The sequence below is a fragment of the Cibotium barometz genome, chromosome 4, assembly GCF_041138505.1.
Source record: "Cibotium barometz isolate CiBa-2024 chromosome 4, ASM4113850v1, whole genome shotgun sequence".
NCBI classification, from domain to species: domain Eukaryota; kingdom Viridiplantae; phylum Streptophyta; class Polypodiopsida; order Cyatheales; family Cibotiaceae; genus Cibotium; species Cibotium barometz.
This window is the reverse complement of record NC_141049.1, coordinates 4854127-4873487: the sequence shown is the minus strand read 5'-3', so window position 1 is coordinate 4873487 and position 19361 is coordinate 4854127. Positions and strand designations below refer to the sequence as shown.

At 41.6% G+C, this 19361-nt stretch overlaps 1 protein-coding gene across 6 annotated transcripts in view; it reads left to right on the top strand.

Annotated features, from left to right (window-relative positions):
- The window catches only part of GALAK (galacturonic acid kinase), a 60507-nt gene extending 42253 nt beyond the window's left edge, over nt 1-18254 (top strand). For 3 of the 6 annotated variants that reach the window (XM_086784724.1, XM_086784734.1, XM_086784742.1), the window contains 13 exons: nt 9302-9373; nt 9573-9616; nt 9704-9857; nt 9955-10020; nt 11232-11311; nt 11913-12012; nt 14502-14665; nt 14845-14885; nt 14987-15015; nt 15192-15261; nt 15359-15448; nt 15554-15827; nt 17965-18254. In XM_086784724.1, the coding sequence (XP_086640850.1) occupies nt 9302-9373; nt 9573-9616; nt 9704-9857; nt 9955-10020; nt 11232-11311; nt 11913-12012; nt 14502-14665; nt 14845-14885; nt 14987-15015; nt 15192-15261; nt 15359-15448; nt 15554-15798 (1155 nt within the window). In that variant the 3' untranslated portion in view covers nt 15799-15827; nt 17965-18254. Of the gene's footprint in view, nt 1-9269; nt 9374-9558; nt 9617-9703; nt 9858-9954; nt 10021-11231; nt 11312-11912; nt 12013-14501; nt 14666-14844; nt 14886-14986; nt 15016-15191; nt 15262-15358; nt 15449-15553; nt 15828-17964 lie in introns of all 6 variants that reach the window. The other 3 variants (XM_086784758.1, XM_086784765.1, XM_086784751.1) reach the window with 2 other exon arrangements.
- Nucleotides 18255-19361: the final 1107 nt, after the last annotated feature.

Sequence of the window (19361 nt, the reverse complement as noted above, 5' to 3'; positions counted from 1 at the left end):
TAATATGACTCAGCTCATTGAGAATGCAAACATGGCTAATGCATTGCTACAGGGAGGTTCACGTGGTTTTAAGAGCACAGTAAACAAGGAACCTCAGGGCAAACAGGAACCACTTGTGAAGAGGGATTTCCCACCTAGACCATTCTATAGAAAGAAGCCATTTGAGAAGAAGACTTGGCAGTCACAACCTCAGAAAAGTGTTGGTCAAGGCAAAGGACAGAAGAGGCCACTATATGGCAAGTCATTTGAAGAGAGAAAGGCATTGATGCAAGCTGGGAAATGTTTCATCTGTGAACAAAAAGGGCATATGGCTGCAAAATGTCCACAACAGCCAGCAAAAGATGCCGAGGATAAAAGAAGGGCCACCCAAGAAGAAGACAATGCCGAGTGCAGGATTGGTACCTGACATGGTTGGTGACCAGCCATGTGATAATGCTACAGAATTGTGCAGAGCATGGGGTAATATCAGAGATGCTACAGTGTTGATTTTCTTTGACCCTGGTGCTCGAGCTAACTTTATTTCACCGGCATTGGCAGCCAAGTTGGGAATTCGTGCTGAAGAGATGGGACCAGTTGGACAGGCTGATTCGGCATGCCCTGGGCATTCAGTTCCTGTCACTCCTATACTTGGCAAACTTCGCATGCATATACAGAGTTATGTGGACACAGAGGAGTTTCTTATCATGCCATTGGAAGGATGTGATGTCTTGTTGGGAATTCCATGGTGTCATAGGAAACATGCAGTGTTGGATGCTTTCAACAGGAAAATCACAATTGTACATAGGGACAAGACTCATGTTTTGGATGTGAAGTTGAAAGGAGAGTCTGTCCCAGTTATTTCTGCTTCTGCTATAACTTCAGTAATGAAAAATCATCTTTCTGCGTACTTGGTTTTTGCAAAGCAAGTGAATGAAGTTGAAACTGATTTGTCTACACTAGACGAAGGTAGAAAAGCTTTCTTGGATATGTTCAAAGATTGTTTTTCAGAATCTTTACCAGGAGAGTTACCCCCCTGAGAGGCCAGAGGATCATGCCATAGATCTTATTCTAGGGTCTAGTCCGCCCAATAGGCCACCATACAGGGTTAGTGCAGCCCAGCAGAAAGAGATTATGACACAGGTTAATGAGCTGTTAGAGAAGAGACTAATTCAGCCCAGTAATTCCCCGTTTTGTTCACCTGTGTTACTAGTACAAAAGAAAGACGGTTCATGGCGAATGTGTATTGACTACAGAGCTTTGAACAAGAACACAATCAAGAATAGATTTCCGATTCCACGCATAGATGATATTCTTGATCGTTTGCAAGGAGCAGAAATGTTTAGCAGGATAGATTTGAAGAGTGGGCACCATCAGATTAGAATCAGACCCGAGGATGTGCACAAGACTGCATTTCGCACTACATTTGGTCTCTATGAGTTCTTAGTAATGCCCTTTGGATTGACAAACGCTCCTGCCACATTTAACAGAATGATGGACAGAATTTTCCGTCCTTATAGAAGCTTTGTGGGCACATTCTTTGATGACATGATAGTCTATTCAAAGAGTGAAGAGGAGCACAGAGACCATCTGACAGCAGTCTTTAATGAGCTGAAACACAACAGATTGCTCATTAATGGCAAGAAGAGTGAATTCTTTTTGGAAGAAATTCACTTCCTTGGGCACATTGTATCAAAGGATGGTGTCACAATGGATCCTGCTAAGATTGAAGCAATCGTTTCATGGCCAGATTTACAGACTGTGCATGATGTTCGCAGTTTTCTTCGCCTATGCTCTTACTACCGCAGATTTGTAAGGCATTTTGCAGAGATTGCTTCACCGTTACATGCGCTTGAAAAGAAGGCCATTAAATGGCAATGGACAAATAAAGAGAAATCAGCATTTAGATGCCTGAAACAGAAAATGACTATAGATCCTGTGTTGACATTGCCAGATTTGTCTAAGTCATTTGTTGTGCAGCGTGATGCATGTGGGAACAGCATTGGTGCTGTCTTGATGCAGAATGGCCGAGTTGTGGCATATGAGAGTAGAATACTCTCTGACATTGAGAAGAACTATCAGATTTATGAGAAAGAGCTGCTAGCTGTGATCCATGCACTTACCAGTTGGAAACACTATTTGCTTGGTGCTGATTTTGTTGTGCAAACGGATCATCAGACGCTCAGATACTTTCTCACACAGGCAAAGTTGTCAGAGAAACATATGCGCTGGGCAAATTTTCTGTCAATGTTCCATTTTCAGATAGTGCATGTGGAAGGCAAGAAGAATGTGGTTGCAGATGCATTGTCTCGCAAACCACAAGTGTTAGCTGTTTCTATTTCTTATCACCAGGAATTGGATGATATGGAAGAGCAGTATGCCAGTGATGAAGATTTTTCCAAAATCTATGAGCAGCTAATGAATAATCAACATCATGATCACTATGTTCTGAAAGACGGCTTTCTCATGATGCATGGAAAGCTATGTGTGACTAAGCAGTTTAAGGCCGAAAGTAATGCTAGAAAGTCATGCTCCACCGTATGCTGGACATCGAGGCATTGATGCTACAGTCAAAGCGGTTGAGACTTTCTTTTATTGGCCAGCTTTGAGAGGTGATCTTGATGCTTATGTCAGATCTTGCCTAGTATGCCAGAAAGTCAAGTTTGACAGACAGAAGGCACCTGGGTTATTGCAACCACTGCCTATTCCAGAGAGACCATGGGAAAGTATTGCCATGGACTTCATTTTTGATCTTCCAAGGACAACGACAGGGAATGATGGAATCTGGACTATTATATGCAGATTCAGCAAGCAGGCACACTTCATTCCTGTTAGAAAGAAGATAAAGCCTGAGCACATGGTTAAGATTTTCATGCAGAATATCTTTAAATACCATGGTATGCCACAGTCTATTGTCAGTGTGACAGAGACCCAAGGATGACTAGCTTGTTTTGGAAAGCATTGTTTGAGAATATGGGCACGACCTTGAAATTCTCATCTTCTTTTCATCCTCAACTTGATGGGCAGTCTGAAGAGGCTAACTCTACTGTCTTGGATCTGTTGAAATGTTATGTGTCAGAACATAAGGCAGCTTGGGAGCATTATTTGCCATTAGTAGAGTATGCTTACAACAATACAGTGCATTCCTCTACTGGCAAGGCGCCTTTTGAAATTGTTGAAGGTGGTAAGAAAGTACCTCCCATTCTGCAGACAAAGGATAAGATATTTGAAGCAGATCGGTATGTTGAGGGATGGCAAGAAGCGTATAAGAAGGTCAAATATGCCTTGGAAAAGTCACAAGGTAAGCATAAAAGAGCTGCTGACATGCATCGTCGAGAGCTCTTATTTAAAGAGAATGACTGGGTCTTATTGCACTTTGAAAAGGCACGACTGAGAAAAAGAAAGGGCAAGGAACGTCTGTTTCCTAAGCTGAGTATGCGATATTATGGTCCTTTCCAAGTCTCAGAGAAGATAAGTGATGTAGCATATAGGCTGAAATTGCCAGAAACCTGGAAGATATATAATGCATTTCATGTGAGCCTTTTGAGGCCTTTTATTGGCAATGTGCCAGAAGATATAGTGCCAGAGGAACAGCCTGAAGTGGAGGAATTGGATGAAATTCTGGTTCCTGAGCAGATTCTGGCCCATAAAGACAGAAAAGTGAAAGGACAAGTTGCAAGAAGATACTTGGTGAAATTCAGAAATTATTCACCAATGGATGCTAAATGGATGGATGAGGTTGAACTGGCTGATTCACCTCAGTTGATGCAACTTTACAAGGAAGCCTTCCTGTTAGAACCTGCAATGATTTAATATGCTTTTTGAAGCTGAATTCTGAATGACCTGTACATTTGTATTATATGTTTGGCAATGTACAGTTTTGACATTTGTTGTCAATGACTTAATCAATGAATGAACTTTCAGTGCTTTGAAGTTGTATCTGTTACGCTTCAAATGAATGATTTACATGTTGTGACACTAATAGTACAACATTTATGCTATCGCCCTGTGTTGCATCCGGAAACATGTATTTGAAAGGCTTGAACCTGCGATGGCACAAATGGTAGTGGGGAATTCCTATCATCGCCCCGTGTCATCCGTTGGCAGGAGATACATGCGATGACACTAATCACCTGGGGAATCTTGTGATCATCCTGTGTCATCCGTTTGCATGTGGACTTGCAATCGAGATCGCTTGCTTCTTTCAAGAGGGGGGTATGTCACCAGGAGGTGAAACTTTTTGCAGTTGTTTTCCTTATTTACATTTCTTTATAAATATATATATATTTTTCTTTTCTTTCTCTTTGGTTGCTGTTGCTTTTCCCCGGGATCTCTTGGAAGGGCTTGGGCCATTGCAATGTCAGAATAGGTCAACCAGTGGGACTTTGGACCAGGGGTTGGCTAAGCTTGAGAACTGCACTGAAAGATGAATGACAGTGTCCAGGACATGGGCACTGAAAGATGAATGACAGTGTCCAGGACATGGCCACTGAATGAGGGCATAGGCCGGTTTACACTAGTAAGTGGCCGCCACCGAAATGTGAATGTATCTTGAATTCTAAGCAAATTTTGAAGTGACCATAGTGGTCAAAGATGGTCAGGAGACCAGAAGGAATGCAGATGACAACATCCCTAAAATCTAGGGAACTGTTATTTTTGGCAGTGTCGGAATTGAAAAGTGTTCGCGTCAGTTTGTGCGGAATGTCAAGGGAACCAAAAGCTGACAAAGGACTGTTGTGAGAATGTGAACCAGTCAGGAGATTTTTAGCCTGGAAGATTGCATGTGGAAAAGGCTTAAAAATGTGCCAAGTGTCAAATTTTGGTGCATTTTCCTCATTGAGAAGAGGAAAGCGTGGGAATTTGGGAAAAGGAGGCTCATTTTGCAGCCATCGTGTGGTTTTGTTGCAGAAAAACCAGCTATGGTGGTGCACTCCCTTGCCCTACAACTCATGAATTGAGGGTTGAGCTTGCTCCCCACAGTCTCTCTTTCTCTTTCTCTCTCTTGCAGACTATGGAAATGCTCTCAACAGATAAAATCAGGTACAGTTGTGTGAATTTCATGCTTATATGCTTAGGTTAGTTGCCTCCTTGAACAGGAACAGGTGTAGTTGGTTCCTACACCAAAGCAGGGACGGAAGAGGGTAATAACCTCTTCAATACAATGCTGTTTCAGCACTGTTTAGGTGCTGTTTTTGGGCTGTTATGTTGCCCGGTTGATGCCAAAATGCAGTAGGACTTTGCTAAAGTCCTCCAGGACAGTACAAGGGTTATTTTGGGCTGAAAACAGAGCTGAAAACAGGCATGTGCAGAAAATTACAGCAAGCTGAATTGTGATGTTTTGGACTCCATTGGGTAGCCTGATGCATATGGAAGTGAGCCTGTCAGTTGGGACTCATTCTGAGATGTTATGGAACAGTTTTAGTGCAGTTATGCTGGCAAATTTCTCCCAGAATTTGTAAAACTCAGCTGATGCAAGTAGAGTGTTTCGTTGTACTTGTGCTTTGTAATTTCCAACCTTTTAACAATAAAGAAATACCGCAAGGGGTGCCGGACTTCGGGGCCAATGTGTTGTTGAGCGAGGGAGCGAGGATTCCATGATTGTGTGTGTGAGTAAGTCCAGGTTATTTGTGAATGAATTACCGCTTTATGTGTCCATAGACCGGTTTTACAGAGACGGAGGAGTCTGGAGAGCACTCAATAGAGATCGATTGCACGATAGCAAAGACGGAGGAGAGCAGAGATCGCTCGCACGACAGGCCTTTTTTTTTGGCAAAAAAACATAAAACAAGACGAAGACAAAATATCTCGTTTTTTTTTTCCTTCTCGTTCCCAAACAGAGCTGTTAGCCATCCCACAAGATTAATATGTTTGCTGACAGGGGATGGCCGTCCCCTGGTGAGGGACGAGACATGGGACGTCCCCCCTTGTAGAGGGACGCATCCCCGTGTGAAAGGGAGGCTAGGATGGCGTTCGCCCGTCCCAAAGGCCTGGGACAGGCATCCCCTGTTACTATGAGCTCTGCATTTTGGAGAGGCCTACTCTCATAAGCAACGACATGACCACCTTGATTCAAAACAGCATCAATGCTGTCCCTCACATATATCACACTCAACTGAGAAAGGTTTATGCAAATCCAGAATGATGGTCCCGTGATGATCGCTTCTTTAAGCTTTTGCAAAGCTTCTTTTTCCTTCAATGTCCACCAAAAGGTTGCCTTTTTCTTTGTAAGATCATGTCGTGGCAAAGCAATTTTAGCAAAGTGCCATATGAACCTTCTATAATATGAGCATAACCCAAGAAAACTTCGTATCAGATGTACCGATTGCAATTTGGGCCAATCTTGTATGGCCTCTATCGTAGCAAGATCCATTTGTACCCCTTCCTTAGATACTATATGACATGAATTTCCTCTTTTTGCCATTTATATAGAGCTTATGAAGTCGAAGCTCTTCAAGCACTGCAGCCAAATGCTCTCTATGCTCGGTCTCATTCTTTGAAAACACAATAATGTCATCAAAGAAAGTCCTTGTTTACTTTTGGTGTTTTTTAGAAATGTGATTCATCATGCGATTAAAAGTGGCAATAGCGTTGGTGAGACCAAACGGTAAACCACCAAAAACTCATACAAACCAAAGGCAGTTCTAAAAGCCATCTTATGAAAATCTTGCGGAGCTACTCTAATTTGATGGTAGCCACTCTTCAAGTCAATGTGGTTGAAACATGCAACTCCTTCCAACTTGTCCAATATGTCATCTATGCGTGGAATAGGACACCTCTTCTGTATCATGATCTTGTTAAGAGTACGATAATCCGCACACGTACGATAAGTGCCATCTTTCTTTTGCACTAATACACAAGGGAATGATAAGGAGAAGAACTGGGTTGCACCAATCCTTTGTCAAGCAATTCATGTACCTGTGCCATAATCTCCTCTTGTTGATTGGCACTCACTCTGTATAGCGGCCTATTTGGCTGAGACCTCCGTGGAATGAGATCAATAGGATCATTCTCAAGCCGTTGGGGTGGTAATTCACTTGGCAAAGACTCTCGGAAACAATCACTATAACCATGTAAGAAATTCAGCCTATCGTGCGTCAAATGATCCACATTAGCATTCACACTTTCATGTTTAGCTTGATCTCTAACAAAAACCAAGTAAGAACAAGTAGACTTTTTCATTAATTTGGAAACTTCTACATGGCTAACAAGTGGAATAGTGCTTCGAGGAGTTCCTACCTCCAGAACATGTTCTCGACCTCTATGCATAAAATTAATTTTGTTTTGTAATCTTTCTTGGGCTCTACATGAGTGTGCCAAGGCATTCCCAACAAAACATCACATCTAGAGAGGGGAGCAATCAAGACGAATTACAACGTTGGCTTAGAGCTTGTAGTTTTACACAAGGGTAGGAATACATTGACTCGGTATAAACACTTAGAGCCTGTAGTTTTACACAAGGGTAGGAATACAATGAGTGGGTATAAACACAAGGTAAGAGGGGTGCCTTCTTCCATCGACTTGAAGAGTCTTTCCGATGATTGGGCTCCTTCTTGGGAATCCCCTTCATTTGGCTCTTCCTTCGTCATAATGTTTGCTTTTGAAGGTAGAGCTCTCTCATCTCTTCTTAACCAAAATCTTTTATCTTCCCCTTATAAATTGGGAATTTCTCCCTTCCACCTACTATTCCCCAAAGCCCATCTTTCATGAGAACAAACTAAGTTTTACTTGCCATGTATGGAAACCTTCACCCTTAAATTCATATACTATGAGTGGATTTGACATGGTTTCCTTGTGGGGATGGAAAGGTCTTTGCAATGGGGTTATCCAAAGCTAGTGTCTAGTCCCTTAGAAAAGTGAAGATATGCATTTGATGTAATTAACACTTCCCAAATTCAAAAACTGTAAAACCAAAAAATACCTTGATTTGGGAGAGTGATTTGGAGTACTAAACCAAGGGGCAAGTTGATTTTGATGATCCACAAGTGTTTGGCAACACCCTTGGTAAAGTAGAACTTTCAATGGCTCTGAAAATTGACTGTAATTAGCCCTAATTATCTTGTTAACAATGGCAATTTTTTCAAAGAATGATTTGTCAATTAAAGCTTCAATGATTGTTGTTTATGCTCAAGAAATCAATGTACACATCCTCTACAGCATATATGTTGAACCAAAGAAGCAAATGATTGTAAGTACGATGTAAAGTTATGATATTTTTAGCCTTCTAGGCTAGAATTTCATCACCAACTGCTGGTTTGTTTTTGAGCCTTTGATTTGATCAATGTTGCTCTCCTTTGATGAGTTGTAGGCCTTTAAGTTGATGTACTAGCTCCAAGTTGAACCTTCTTGAAGAGAATGAACCAAAAACCTTTGATTCTTGATGATTTTGGAGGTTGGCATTGGAGGGAAAAAACTGTTTGAAAACTAATCATTTTGCTAATTTAACGTATCCTACTAAGGTGCATAACTTCTCAAGGGCTGATGGGTGGCTTTGATACCAACTTAAGATTTGCATCTAGAGTTGATTAGGGTGTGTAGAAATGGATTAGAATCAACATCTTAGCATATGCTAGAAAGCAAGAAAGAAATTAACACTAATGACAAAAACGAAGCATAATGAGAAGGCAAGAGGTTTAGCTCAAAAGCTCATGTGTTTAATCCATTAGATAGAGTGCCTTTTTATAGGCTTGAGTACATCTCCATTAGCTATTAAACATGGTCCATAAGCTTGCTTAAGCATCCCCTAATTATAGCACGTTCTCCCTTGAAGTGAGCACCCATTTGCCATCCTTTCCCACTTTTTCTAGGTGCCTACTTTTGGCCTCCACATGGGCTGGCCATTCCACATGTTCCTCATCCTTTGGGCTCCCTTTGACCCTTTGAACCAGTGTCTATGACTTATGCAACTCTTACAAATGTTTTGAGGGTCACATACCTCTCCCCCTTGCTCCAAACATTTACCCTACATCACTTGCTATTTCAACATTGTAGTCAAGAGAACACAACTTCGTGACTTTGTGATAACAACTCCCAAGCCATTCCCCATAATTCCGACTCCCCAATGATCACCTTGTGTTTCTCACCTGTTGGGATTGTGGAAGAGCATTTAGCCAGGCCCATCATGCCTACAAGAAGTACCCTCGTAGTAATCCCAAAAGCGTTTGAAACAACGATGTGCCACTTTGCACCTAGGGCCTCCTTACTGTTTACACCGAGGACTATTTTTTGGGAAAAGGGGTGGATAACTACAGGATTTCTTTCTCATAGTTCTGCTAATGGTGATGTTATTTGCACAGCTTGATATGAAACATGTGATTGACATCAACAGGGAGGATCAGTGACAGCGATGGCTCTTGACAAGGGTGTTCTTCTTGGGTTTGTTTCTTCAGCTGGAGATGAGGTAACAGTCTTAAATTTGCGCCAATACGTCTTCTGTTTTCTCAGACTTACTATGTCGTTCTTTTGTTTTGGGAGGTTTAATCAAGACCAAGTTTGTATGCTTTCAGTTCTACATTATATTCCTCTGTATAGAAAAAGAGCTTAATTATTGATTATGGACATTTGATATGTTTAATTTTTAAATAGTTTTGGTGATGCAGATGTTTTTGAAATCAAGGCAGTTTATTGGAGATGTGCGGTTCAGGTATTGGACCATTTTTTTGATGGAATAACCAGTAGAATATGATAAAGGGAATAATAATCTTCTTAGACCATTTTTTTCTTGCAAAAGGATAAATGATGACCTTGATAAAGGATGTATGGCTGGTGCTGCTTCCTCAAAAATGAAAACTGGAGATATAAAAGCCACTGAAGAGGGACATTGGGGTGACTATGCCAGAGGTGCAGTCTATGCATTGAGGAAAAGAGGATACAAAATCCAGCGGGTAAGTCCAGCAGAAAAACATGAGCAGTAGTGTAATCTGTAGTTGATCATATTTTTGCTTTTTATATCAGGTGTTAAAAGCAAATACTTGGATGTAGGGTATTTTTGGATTCATTGATGGCCTAAGGGGTCTTCATGGTGCTGGAATAAGCTCTTCGGCTGCTGTAAGTTCTGAGTACTTATGTATTAAGCTTATCCACATGGCTTATGTATAACACTTAAGCATATGTAGCATGAGCTCAGAGTGCTGCGCCCCCCCCCCCCCCCCCCCCCCCCCTCTGGGCCGCCCGTCCGCCTCTCCCTAGCTTTTCCTGTTTTTCCTCCTCCTCCTCTTCACTTTTCCTTCTCGCCTCTCCTCTTTGGTGTTTCTCAAGGCACGCTTTCAGGTCTCGGGCAGCATTTCCTTCCGGCAAGTTTTGGCCTCTTCTGGTCTTCAACCCCCAGGAGGACTCCATGGCAGCCGCTCTATCATCCCCGATGGAGGCCACCGTCCCTTGTCTCTCCTTTCCAGAAGCGGACCTCTAGCTCCTGGCTTGTATAACAAAAATGAGGGTGACCTTCATTTGTTAATCTTATTCACACTTACAGGTATGACAAAATGAGGGTATTTCACTTGTATAACAAAATGAGGGCATCCTTCACTTGTTAATCTTATGCACACTTAAAGGTCAGCCTAAATTTTTAAATCATGCCCGTCCTTGGGGTTCTTGGGTGTCCCTGAAATCCTTGGGAACTTAATGGCTGGTAATCGCAAATGATGCCGCCATCGCCATGGGCAAAGAAAGGGTGACCTCTGCAGGAGGTGTGGTTGAGTCTTCAATATGTGTTTTGTTTTCACTCACGCATACTCAAAGCCATTTCTTCAAGCATCTGAGTTGACCAACTGTCTGAGGATGGTCTCTACTACTCAATGTCAAGTTGTTTCCTAATCATTGCACACGTGCTGTAAAAATGATCATAAATGTAGGATTTTGGTCCAACTGAACTTTAGTAATCTTTGCAAACAAAAACTAAGTTTATCATATAAATGCTTGCATCTTTGAACGATATTTACAGCTTAGTGAAAAGATCTATCATTTATATGCAATCATGGTATCTCTCTAAGTTCTTGGTAAACTTATAGCTTGTCCCAAAGGCATATAAAACGGTAAACACTGTAATTTGCTGCTTGACAGATCATAAATAATATTTACATGTATCAAAACCTGGTTTCTAAATGTAGGCAATATTGCATTCTGGTCATCCCTTTTTATGTTTCTCTTTGTCTTTTGAATGCTGAACCTCCAGCCTAACTGTTGCAAGTTGCTTGTTAGAATGCCTACGTTATCAATTTTGGACTGCTTTGAATCCCTTTTAACTCTGCTGCAACTTACAGGTTGGAATATCGTTTCTTTTGGCATTGGAACATGCAAATGGGCTAAACATAAGTCAATCAGAGAATATACACCTAGACAGGTAATTTCTTTTAGTGAGAAGATATTCTCTGCATTTGTCTTTGAAAGCTCAGCAGTAGGACTATTCTTCATCACTGTCAGAGACTAGAGAGATTTTCGTTTTGGGATCCTTCACCTTTGGGTTAGACCCATTGTGGAAACTGAATGTATGCAATGGAACTCCGCTGGAGAGCAACTTAACAGAGTACATGCATGGGACTCTTCATTGTTCAGTGCTTAGGGTTGAAAAACACAACCACATATATAGCCTAGTATATGATTGACTGCTGGCTCTCTCAAGCTGTCACATAGATCTTTAAGTATTATAAATACCCAAGCAAGATTCTTTGGTAGTTGGCACATTATGAGTTTATCACATAACCACTAATATTTTGGAACCTCAATCCTTGTCACCGTGCAGCATCACTTGTAAAGTAGTAAAGCAACGTTAAAGGTTTGGCAGAGGATCCTTTGAGTACCTGTAGGAAAATCTTTTAAAGCAATGGCTTTGATATTTGCAGGAGACCTTAACATTTCTATGATGCTTTTGGTGACTTTATAAGCCCTATTGATTCACTTAACTGCCGCAAACAATTTTGTTAAGAGCAGAAAATGTATTTCAGGTCAATAGAAAATGAATATCTGGGCTTGAAAAATGGAATTCTTGACCAATCAGCCATTCTTCTATCTCTAAGTGGCTGCTTGACTGTCATTCACTGCAAGGTAAAGAACGTTTTGTTAATATGGTGTCGCTGTTGAGGTTGTCAATTCTGTCAATGGCATAATCTCCAAAAAAGATGTTTGTTATTGTGTTTAGTTTGTAATTCATCAGCTTGTACACAATTCACAAGCTTTATTCTCCTTAATATAAGGTCTTTTTTGTGAAAGCATGGTTAACCGAGTTATACCTTTTCTGCACAACCATGATTGGACTCTATGATTATAGCTGTCCAACCATATAGAATCGACCCTTGAATTCTTTGTGCAACCTCAGATATTGAACTCTAGCGTCTCCAACATTATCTACTGCGCCAGCCACCACTCTTTACTGCTCTTTCTCTTCAAAGAGCAAGAAACTCGTGAGGTTTTTCCCCTCAAATTTGTTGTGAAAGCAAAGAGCAAACCAAGATTTCAGCCTGTTTAAGAGGATGCTCTTGCAACAGGAAGATTATCATTCAGTGGGGATTTTCCTTGATGTTCACTAAGGGTTTCTGGGCAGGCTGCCATTGTTTTAGGTGTTTGACCAACAAAGACTTGTTTCTTTTTACCCCCCCAAGAAGAGATCCTTCTAACAAGTAAAAAGTAGTACATTTGCACAATAGCATAATGTGCAAAAGTGATGTAAACTGACAGTCTCGATAGCCTTGCTACATTGTGCGTGTTTGATGCGTTAGGCTGCAGTGCTGCTGCCGAGCTCCCATCGCTGACCCATGAGGGCCAGATTGGTCTACCGTGCTGTAGGAGCCACAGTGGTAGTGATGGCTGTGACACCTTAGTGCAACAGCATGAACACCAGACTTGTGCCATCTTCCTTGTAGCATATTGCGGGGTCTGCCTACATTGCCAAGGCTGTTATGACCCAGTGTGGGTGCTGGGGTGTTTGTGTGTGTTTTTTTGAGAGGGGGGGGGGGTGCGCACACTGCAGGATTAGGCCACTGTTAGTCGTTTGGATCCTACTACAACCACTATAAATGGAGTAGGGGGCGGTTATTTACAGCCAAAGTCACCACAAGGGATGTTTGGCGATTTTTAGTGAGGAGGGATCAAGGTGCCAGGCTCACGTGCAGAAGCCAACCACTTGGGCCAACTAGAGGTGTGCAAAAGTCCTCTGAAATAGTGTCCCCTGCAGGCTGGAAGGGTTAATTAGGAAGGTCAGGGGGCCCCTCGTGTGAAGACCAAAAATCCAAAGGGGAATGATGTGCCAGAAGAAAATGGCCATCCAGATTTCGTCGGTCAGTTACTCCATAGGAAAGGAATTGACGTTGTTGATGAGGGAGCATCTGACCCTTATCCTGTCGAGGTGTGCCATTTGGGTTGTTAGGGGAAGCTGGGAGAAGTGGAGCCTAAAGCAAGAGGCTCTGCCAAGCCGGAAACCAGTTGCCCCCAAGGTAAATGGGTGTGGGAGCCAAGCTAATGCCCTGCAGGGAGGAGGATCAGAGAAAAAACTCGTTTCTTGACTGCACTCCAGCTCAAAAATTTTGTAGGTTCCAAAGCCAACAATGTGGCAATTTTTCATTTGATCTATAGAACCTTGTTGGGTACCACATTTGTATTGCCGTGGAACAAAGTGGAGTCTACAACTGCTGATCAAGGCACCAGAGAATGCCTACTGAAGGATACAAAAATCCGATAAACCGTTTCACATGTATTGTCCATACCAAAATTCAAACTACTGTAAAGTTAGGATTGTGACAAGATGGTCATGGGAATGCCTGCATAGGAGACCAAAACACTTGCTTAGGTGATCGATAAATGTAAGGCAAGGAGTGTTCCTCTTGCTGGCATTGAGAGGAAGATTCAGATAACAAATTCCATGCTAATTTGCTCAAAGGAATCCCCAAAGGCATCATCATGCTACACTTACCTTTGGACAGATTTGACATCAACTGACATAGTTGGAAACTACTTACTATGTTTGACCTTCTCTAAGGCTCCTTGCATCTCCTAATGTCCGAGTGTCAAATCATGATGCTGTGGGACATTTCTCGGTTTTGTCAGAAAGGGTTTGTTTCTCTGATGAAATGGCATCACGACCACGATGCCAATCGATTTTATAGAGCATGAGTTGACCATTGTTTGCCAATGATCTACTAGCTTCTTGCAGTGCAGCGCTTCACATTGCAGGCAGAAAGTCTCTGTTGCCTCTTTTCAAAGCCTCGTGTTCATGCAGCCAACCCATGCAGCGTTTGGTGTCTGCAAAAATGTTGTCCTAGGAAGCTACTCTCAAACCTGCTCTTATACCAATATCAGGGATTAACAACTGAAATGATGTAATATCAAGTTATTGAATCCAAACTAAGCAGGATAAGCATGATTGATGGTTCTGAGGCAACAACAAGAATATATTATCTACTAAGCAGTAAGATATCTAATAACAAAGGAAATTTATTATAGCCTCGTCTAGGGATAGTCACAAAAATTATCAGTATCATCAAGATGCAGCCCTTCACCTTTTCATCAACACTCGCTTGTGTGGTTACTGATAATGGCAGAATCAGAGCCACGAGCTCGTGTGTCCGCAACAACACCTTGATGAAAGAGAGAAGGGCTACAAACTGCTTTTGGCATTCTCCGGTCTACAGCATGCTTTGGCAAGTAATTCAAGTTATAATTTGAGGGTTGCACAGTGTCAAGAGGCAGCGCACATACTACTCAAGTGAGTTCACAGGCCTCATCTGACTTTCTTCTCTTCCTTAAAGAAGGTATTTTCCATGATTATGGTTTTTCAGAGTATCCTTGCACAAGATACTTTCATTAGGAATTTCTATCAAAGAATTTCCAGTCCTTGATATTAATGTGGATCTTTTCTTATAAGTTTCACTTTGTTGTTTCCAGGGCAGCAGGAAGAGACTCAAAGAAACCACTGTTATCTGATGGTACTCACAGCATAAACTTTGTTTTATTTAGGATTGCCAAAATTTTTGCATGGTATATACAAGCTGTAACTATGATGGTTGTAAACCTTTATTGTCAACAGTAACCCCTGAGGAGTATCAAAAATATAAGGTAATGATTTGTACAGTGCGGCATCCAAATATATTTTTCTTTGTAGTTAACTGTTGTTGAAGCACAAAAGGATATCCAAGCATTTATGGGGTATAAAATAGTCTGAGCACAAATAATAAGGCCCAAAAGGCAGGAAGGCATGCTGACTTGATATTTTAATGCTCCATACATGTAAGACACAATTGGAAGGTGTGCTTGCTAGAAGAGCGGAACATTTTTTCACTGAATGTGACAGGGTTTATAAAGGTATGCTTTAGTATGGTGCCTTCCAGGCAGTGTCAGGCAGTGGATACTTTGCTTGCCTTGCATTTTCGTGGCTGATTGTGAGTTTGCATTATGCTAGGCATTAAAGCATGGGCCATGTGCAATTTGAAAGAATTTGGGAGGTTGATGTCGGAATCTGGAAGAAGCTCTATTGAAAACTACGAGTGTGGTAAACTTGCATAATGTCTTGTTGTGATAAAGGTGGCATCTTCCATTGCATCAAAATTCTTCTGAATTTGGATTCCATATTTCTTGTTATGAAATTGTGAGGCAGGTTGTGAGCCAATGATACAACTTCTGGACATTGTCCAGAACACCCCAGGAGTGTTCGGAGCAAGATTCAGTGGTGCAGGTTTTCGAGGGTGCTGTGTCGCTCTCGTAGCTTCAGAGTTGGTAGAGGCAGCTGTGAATCATATACAGGAAATGTATAAGCAAGTCCAACCAGTGCTAGCAAAACAGTTGGAGACTGGCTTTCCGATCCTGATATGTGATACTGCAGATCATGCATATATTTGTTGAGGTATAAAAGGTCCAGCTTGAGCAAGAAGGTTAGTACTGCTTTAATTTGGGATGGTAAATGTTTTGCAAGAATTATTGCGCATTAAGAGTCAATGCAACTCGGATAAAAATGAGACGTAAACTTTTTGTCCTCGTGCAATGTTCAATATGGAGTTGCTTGGGAAACTATTATCCTTTCCAAGCACGAAAGGGGATTGAACGTCATTGATCCAGAGATCCAGTGCAAAGCAAAGTTTGCTTTGCAAGTGGGTGGTCAGAGCCTTCCTTCCTGGTACTGAGCCCTGGAGGGATTTCTTCATGTACCATATTCTTAGATGTGTCCCTAAGAGCGGTGGTGATTGGAGGCACAGCACACGTTTTATTTTCTCTGAGGCAGATTACTGTCTCCCATCCTCCCCACTGGTTTCTTCCATCATCTGAGCTTGGAGCAGTATGTGGATATTTTTACGTCATAGGTCCCCAAGTTCAGTAGATGAGGTTGACAGGAAGCCCATTATGTGGAACGGCCCTATCAGAGATTATGTTGGCAGACCCCTGTATATACAGTGGCCAGGCTGGGAGAGATGCGCAATGATTGGAAGAATTTTAAGTGTCTTCGAGATGATCAGAGAGAGTCATCTACCCAGCATCTCAGAGGGAGTCACTGACGGATTGCACAGATTGATGCAGCTATACGTAACCAGTGGATCACTGGGGTACATTTTTAGATGAGTGTCATCACTTGTGGTTGGGGGTTTATTCTGGGACAGGTGTGCTCCTTCAGGTGTGGGGATTCCTGAAGCCAGAAGAGGAAGAGGCTGTTGCCTTCTATTCCATTCAGTCTGGATGGCGAATGGAGAGATGTGATGTACAGGTGATGATTGATCACACCTGGCTCTGTTATCCATCCAGTGAGAGTAGTAGGTCACTCTGGGAAGCGTTGGTATATTGACCCTTCCTCGATGATGGTTACTCATGCTTTGTGGTGCCTATGTAGTATGGCTATATGGTGGTGCCCTATAAGATACCTACACTGGGACGAGTGGGAATGGACTGATCTGCTTAACCCCATGAAGAGCATAGCTTTCTTCAGCTACACTGTGGGTAACGCCAAGTCGCTCATGCTTTGACAGACCCAGAGAGTTTCCACTCTCAGGCCTCATTGGGGGGCATAGGACATAACATTCCCCATTTAGAGGAGATTTTGGCAGAGACCCTAGCACTCGTAATGGAGGCCCTAGCACTCGTAAAGGAGGAGCCAGGTATCCTACTTCTTCTGGCTGTTTCTACGCGGTGGGTTGCCCACCAACCAAAGGAGATATATTTTTGGCATGGACCCTCTCTTGTCATAGATTCCCAGCTCCATCCGAGACAATGTATCATTGCTTATGGGAGTGCAGAGGAGCACAGAAGATTTAGTTATCTAGAGCCGAGCTCTCGGGAAGGCTAAGGAGGAATCCTATCTATGTGCTATTTTGCATGGTTGACTCAGTCTGGGCCACAGGTTTTTTGAGGGTAGGGGAGCAGATCATGTTATACTTGTGTATAGGGACATAGCTTAGAAATGTTTGCTTCAGGATACCCCCCCAGTTGTGATGCTTCAGGATATACCCCCCCACCTCCGCTGAGTATTGACACCACCTGGGAGATTATTGCTAGTAGAATAGCATGGCATATCTAGAAGACCAGATGCTGAGAGGCCTTCAATTGTATTCATGTTTATAACACCGAGTGTATCCTCAGTATATGGAGTGAAGTCGTTCACACCTTTTGGCCATCTGGGCCCGTATTCAGGGATCTTCTAGAGCTGTGCAAACAAAACACAACAGATATATGAGAGTGGAACCATGGTATTTTCTTCTCCTCACTCCTACGGGGGTCTTATGGCAGCATAGAGCCCCTGATTGGTTGAGATTTCCCTTTGTATGATTTTATTTTACTTAATAGAAGTGTGTCTTTTCTGAAAAAAGAGAGATACATGGCCATATCTTTGAGGCGAGCTCGTATTCATAAACAAACTAGAGAGTGTGAATCATATATGTTAGCGACTGGGAATTGTGGTGCAAGTAGATGCACTTGCACATCAATGTAACTCGTTTCGTATGACTAAATAGCAATTGTGGTTGAAGTAGAATTCTGCACTCAGCTTCAAACCCTAAATCTTAGCTCTTTTGTTTGATTGCGCAGAAAAATTCACACGTTGTGGGGGATTTTTTTCTTTGGTTGTGAGCTACACGGCGTGTAACATTGGATGTATACTACCCCTAGTCCAAGGAATCTTTTTCGTAATATGCAGCATGTAACACTTCCCTCCCCTAGTAAATTTCTATGCTTGGAGCTGCCTGTCGTTCAATTTTATCAGGGATCCTATGTCCTATGCAGGACAAACACACCTCATTGTATTCAAATTCTTTTTTTTTCTATTTTTTCATTCATGTGGGAGACTTAGTGGTTTAATGATTTCAATATGGCTTGATTTGTAGATAGAAGGTGAAAGCTTTGCAGATATACTAGTCCTTATAACCATGAGAAGCATTTTTCAGGAGTCTCACCCTTCTTTGGGGAGCATTTGTTACCTTTATCTCAAGCTTTTCTTGTGCTGTTTTACATGAGTTTATATTCTCAAGGAAGTGCACAAGATTTCTATCTGTGGTTCTGTTTTAGACAGTGCATTTAGCATTCATGATTAGGAGTGAAAACAAAAGCCTTGAGCGAAGCTTCTATAGCTATATTTGGTCAGGACTGCGTAATGCTCTTTCCTATTAGTTTCACTCTCTATGTAATGCTGAAAACATGTCGCCATGAACTTTGCTTATTTGTTCCATCTTTTAACAGACCCTTGTCAAAACAGTAAAATCATCTAGCTAACCCAACTTGTTGGATAGAAAATTATATTGCACTCTTATTTGTTGGTACTGCTCCTTTGTATTACATAGGGAAAGGCTACATCCAATGCATGTAAAGTCTTCAATAGGTTGAAAAGGGTGGTGCGATAGGGGCTCGTAAAGTGCATGTGTATTTAAAGCTGGTTCACCTTGTAGATCTCCCCTTTTTTTTTTCTTTTTTCTTTTTTCCTTTCCCCCTCATGGCCACCTTGGGCCAATCAATTAATAACCTTTGGAGCTCACGGTTCAGTCTTTAATTTGCTCTCCTGAAGCTGTTGAGTATACTATTCTATTTTATTGTACTAAGGTTGTAAACTATATTTTATTAATTAATTTAAAGTTGAAAGAAGAGTTTCAACGTACTTAATGCACAATTCCGACTTATGGGCTCATTCACTGTGGAAGAGATTATTCGATTAAATGTTTAACTATTTCAAATGAATTCATTGCGTGTTTTTTTAAAAAGAATCTTACTAAACAGAACATATACTATTCTATTTTATTGTACTAAGTTTGTACACTATATTTTATTAATTAATTTAAAATGTAGTTTAAAACTATATTAATGCAAAACTATATCTAATATTAAAATAATTATTTCTAATTGCAAGCATGCGCAGCGAGAGCCTATAGAGTTGTCGATGCTTGGGTTTAGGAACGCAAGCGGAGGCTCTCTATATGTGTCTCAATTAGAATTTC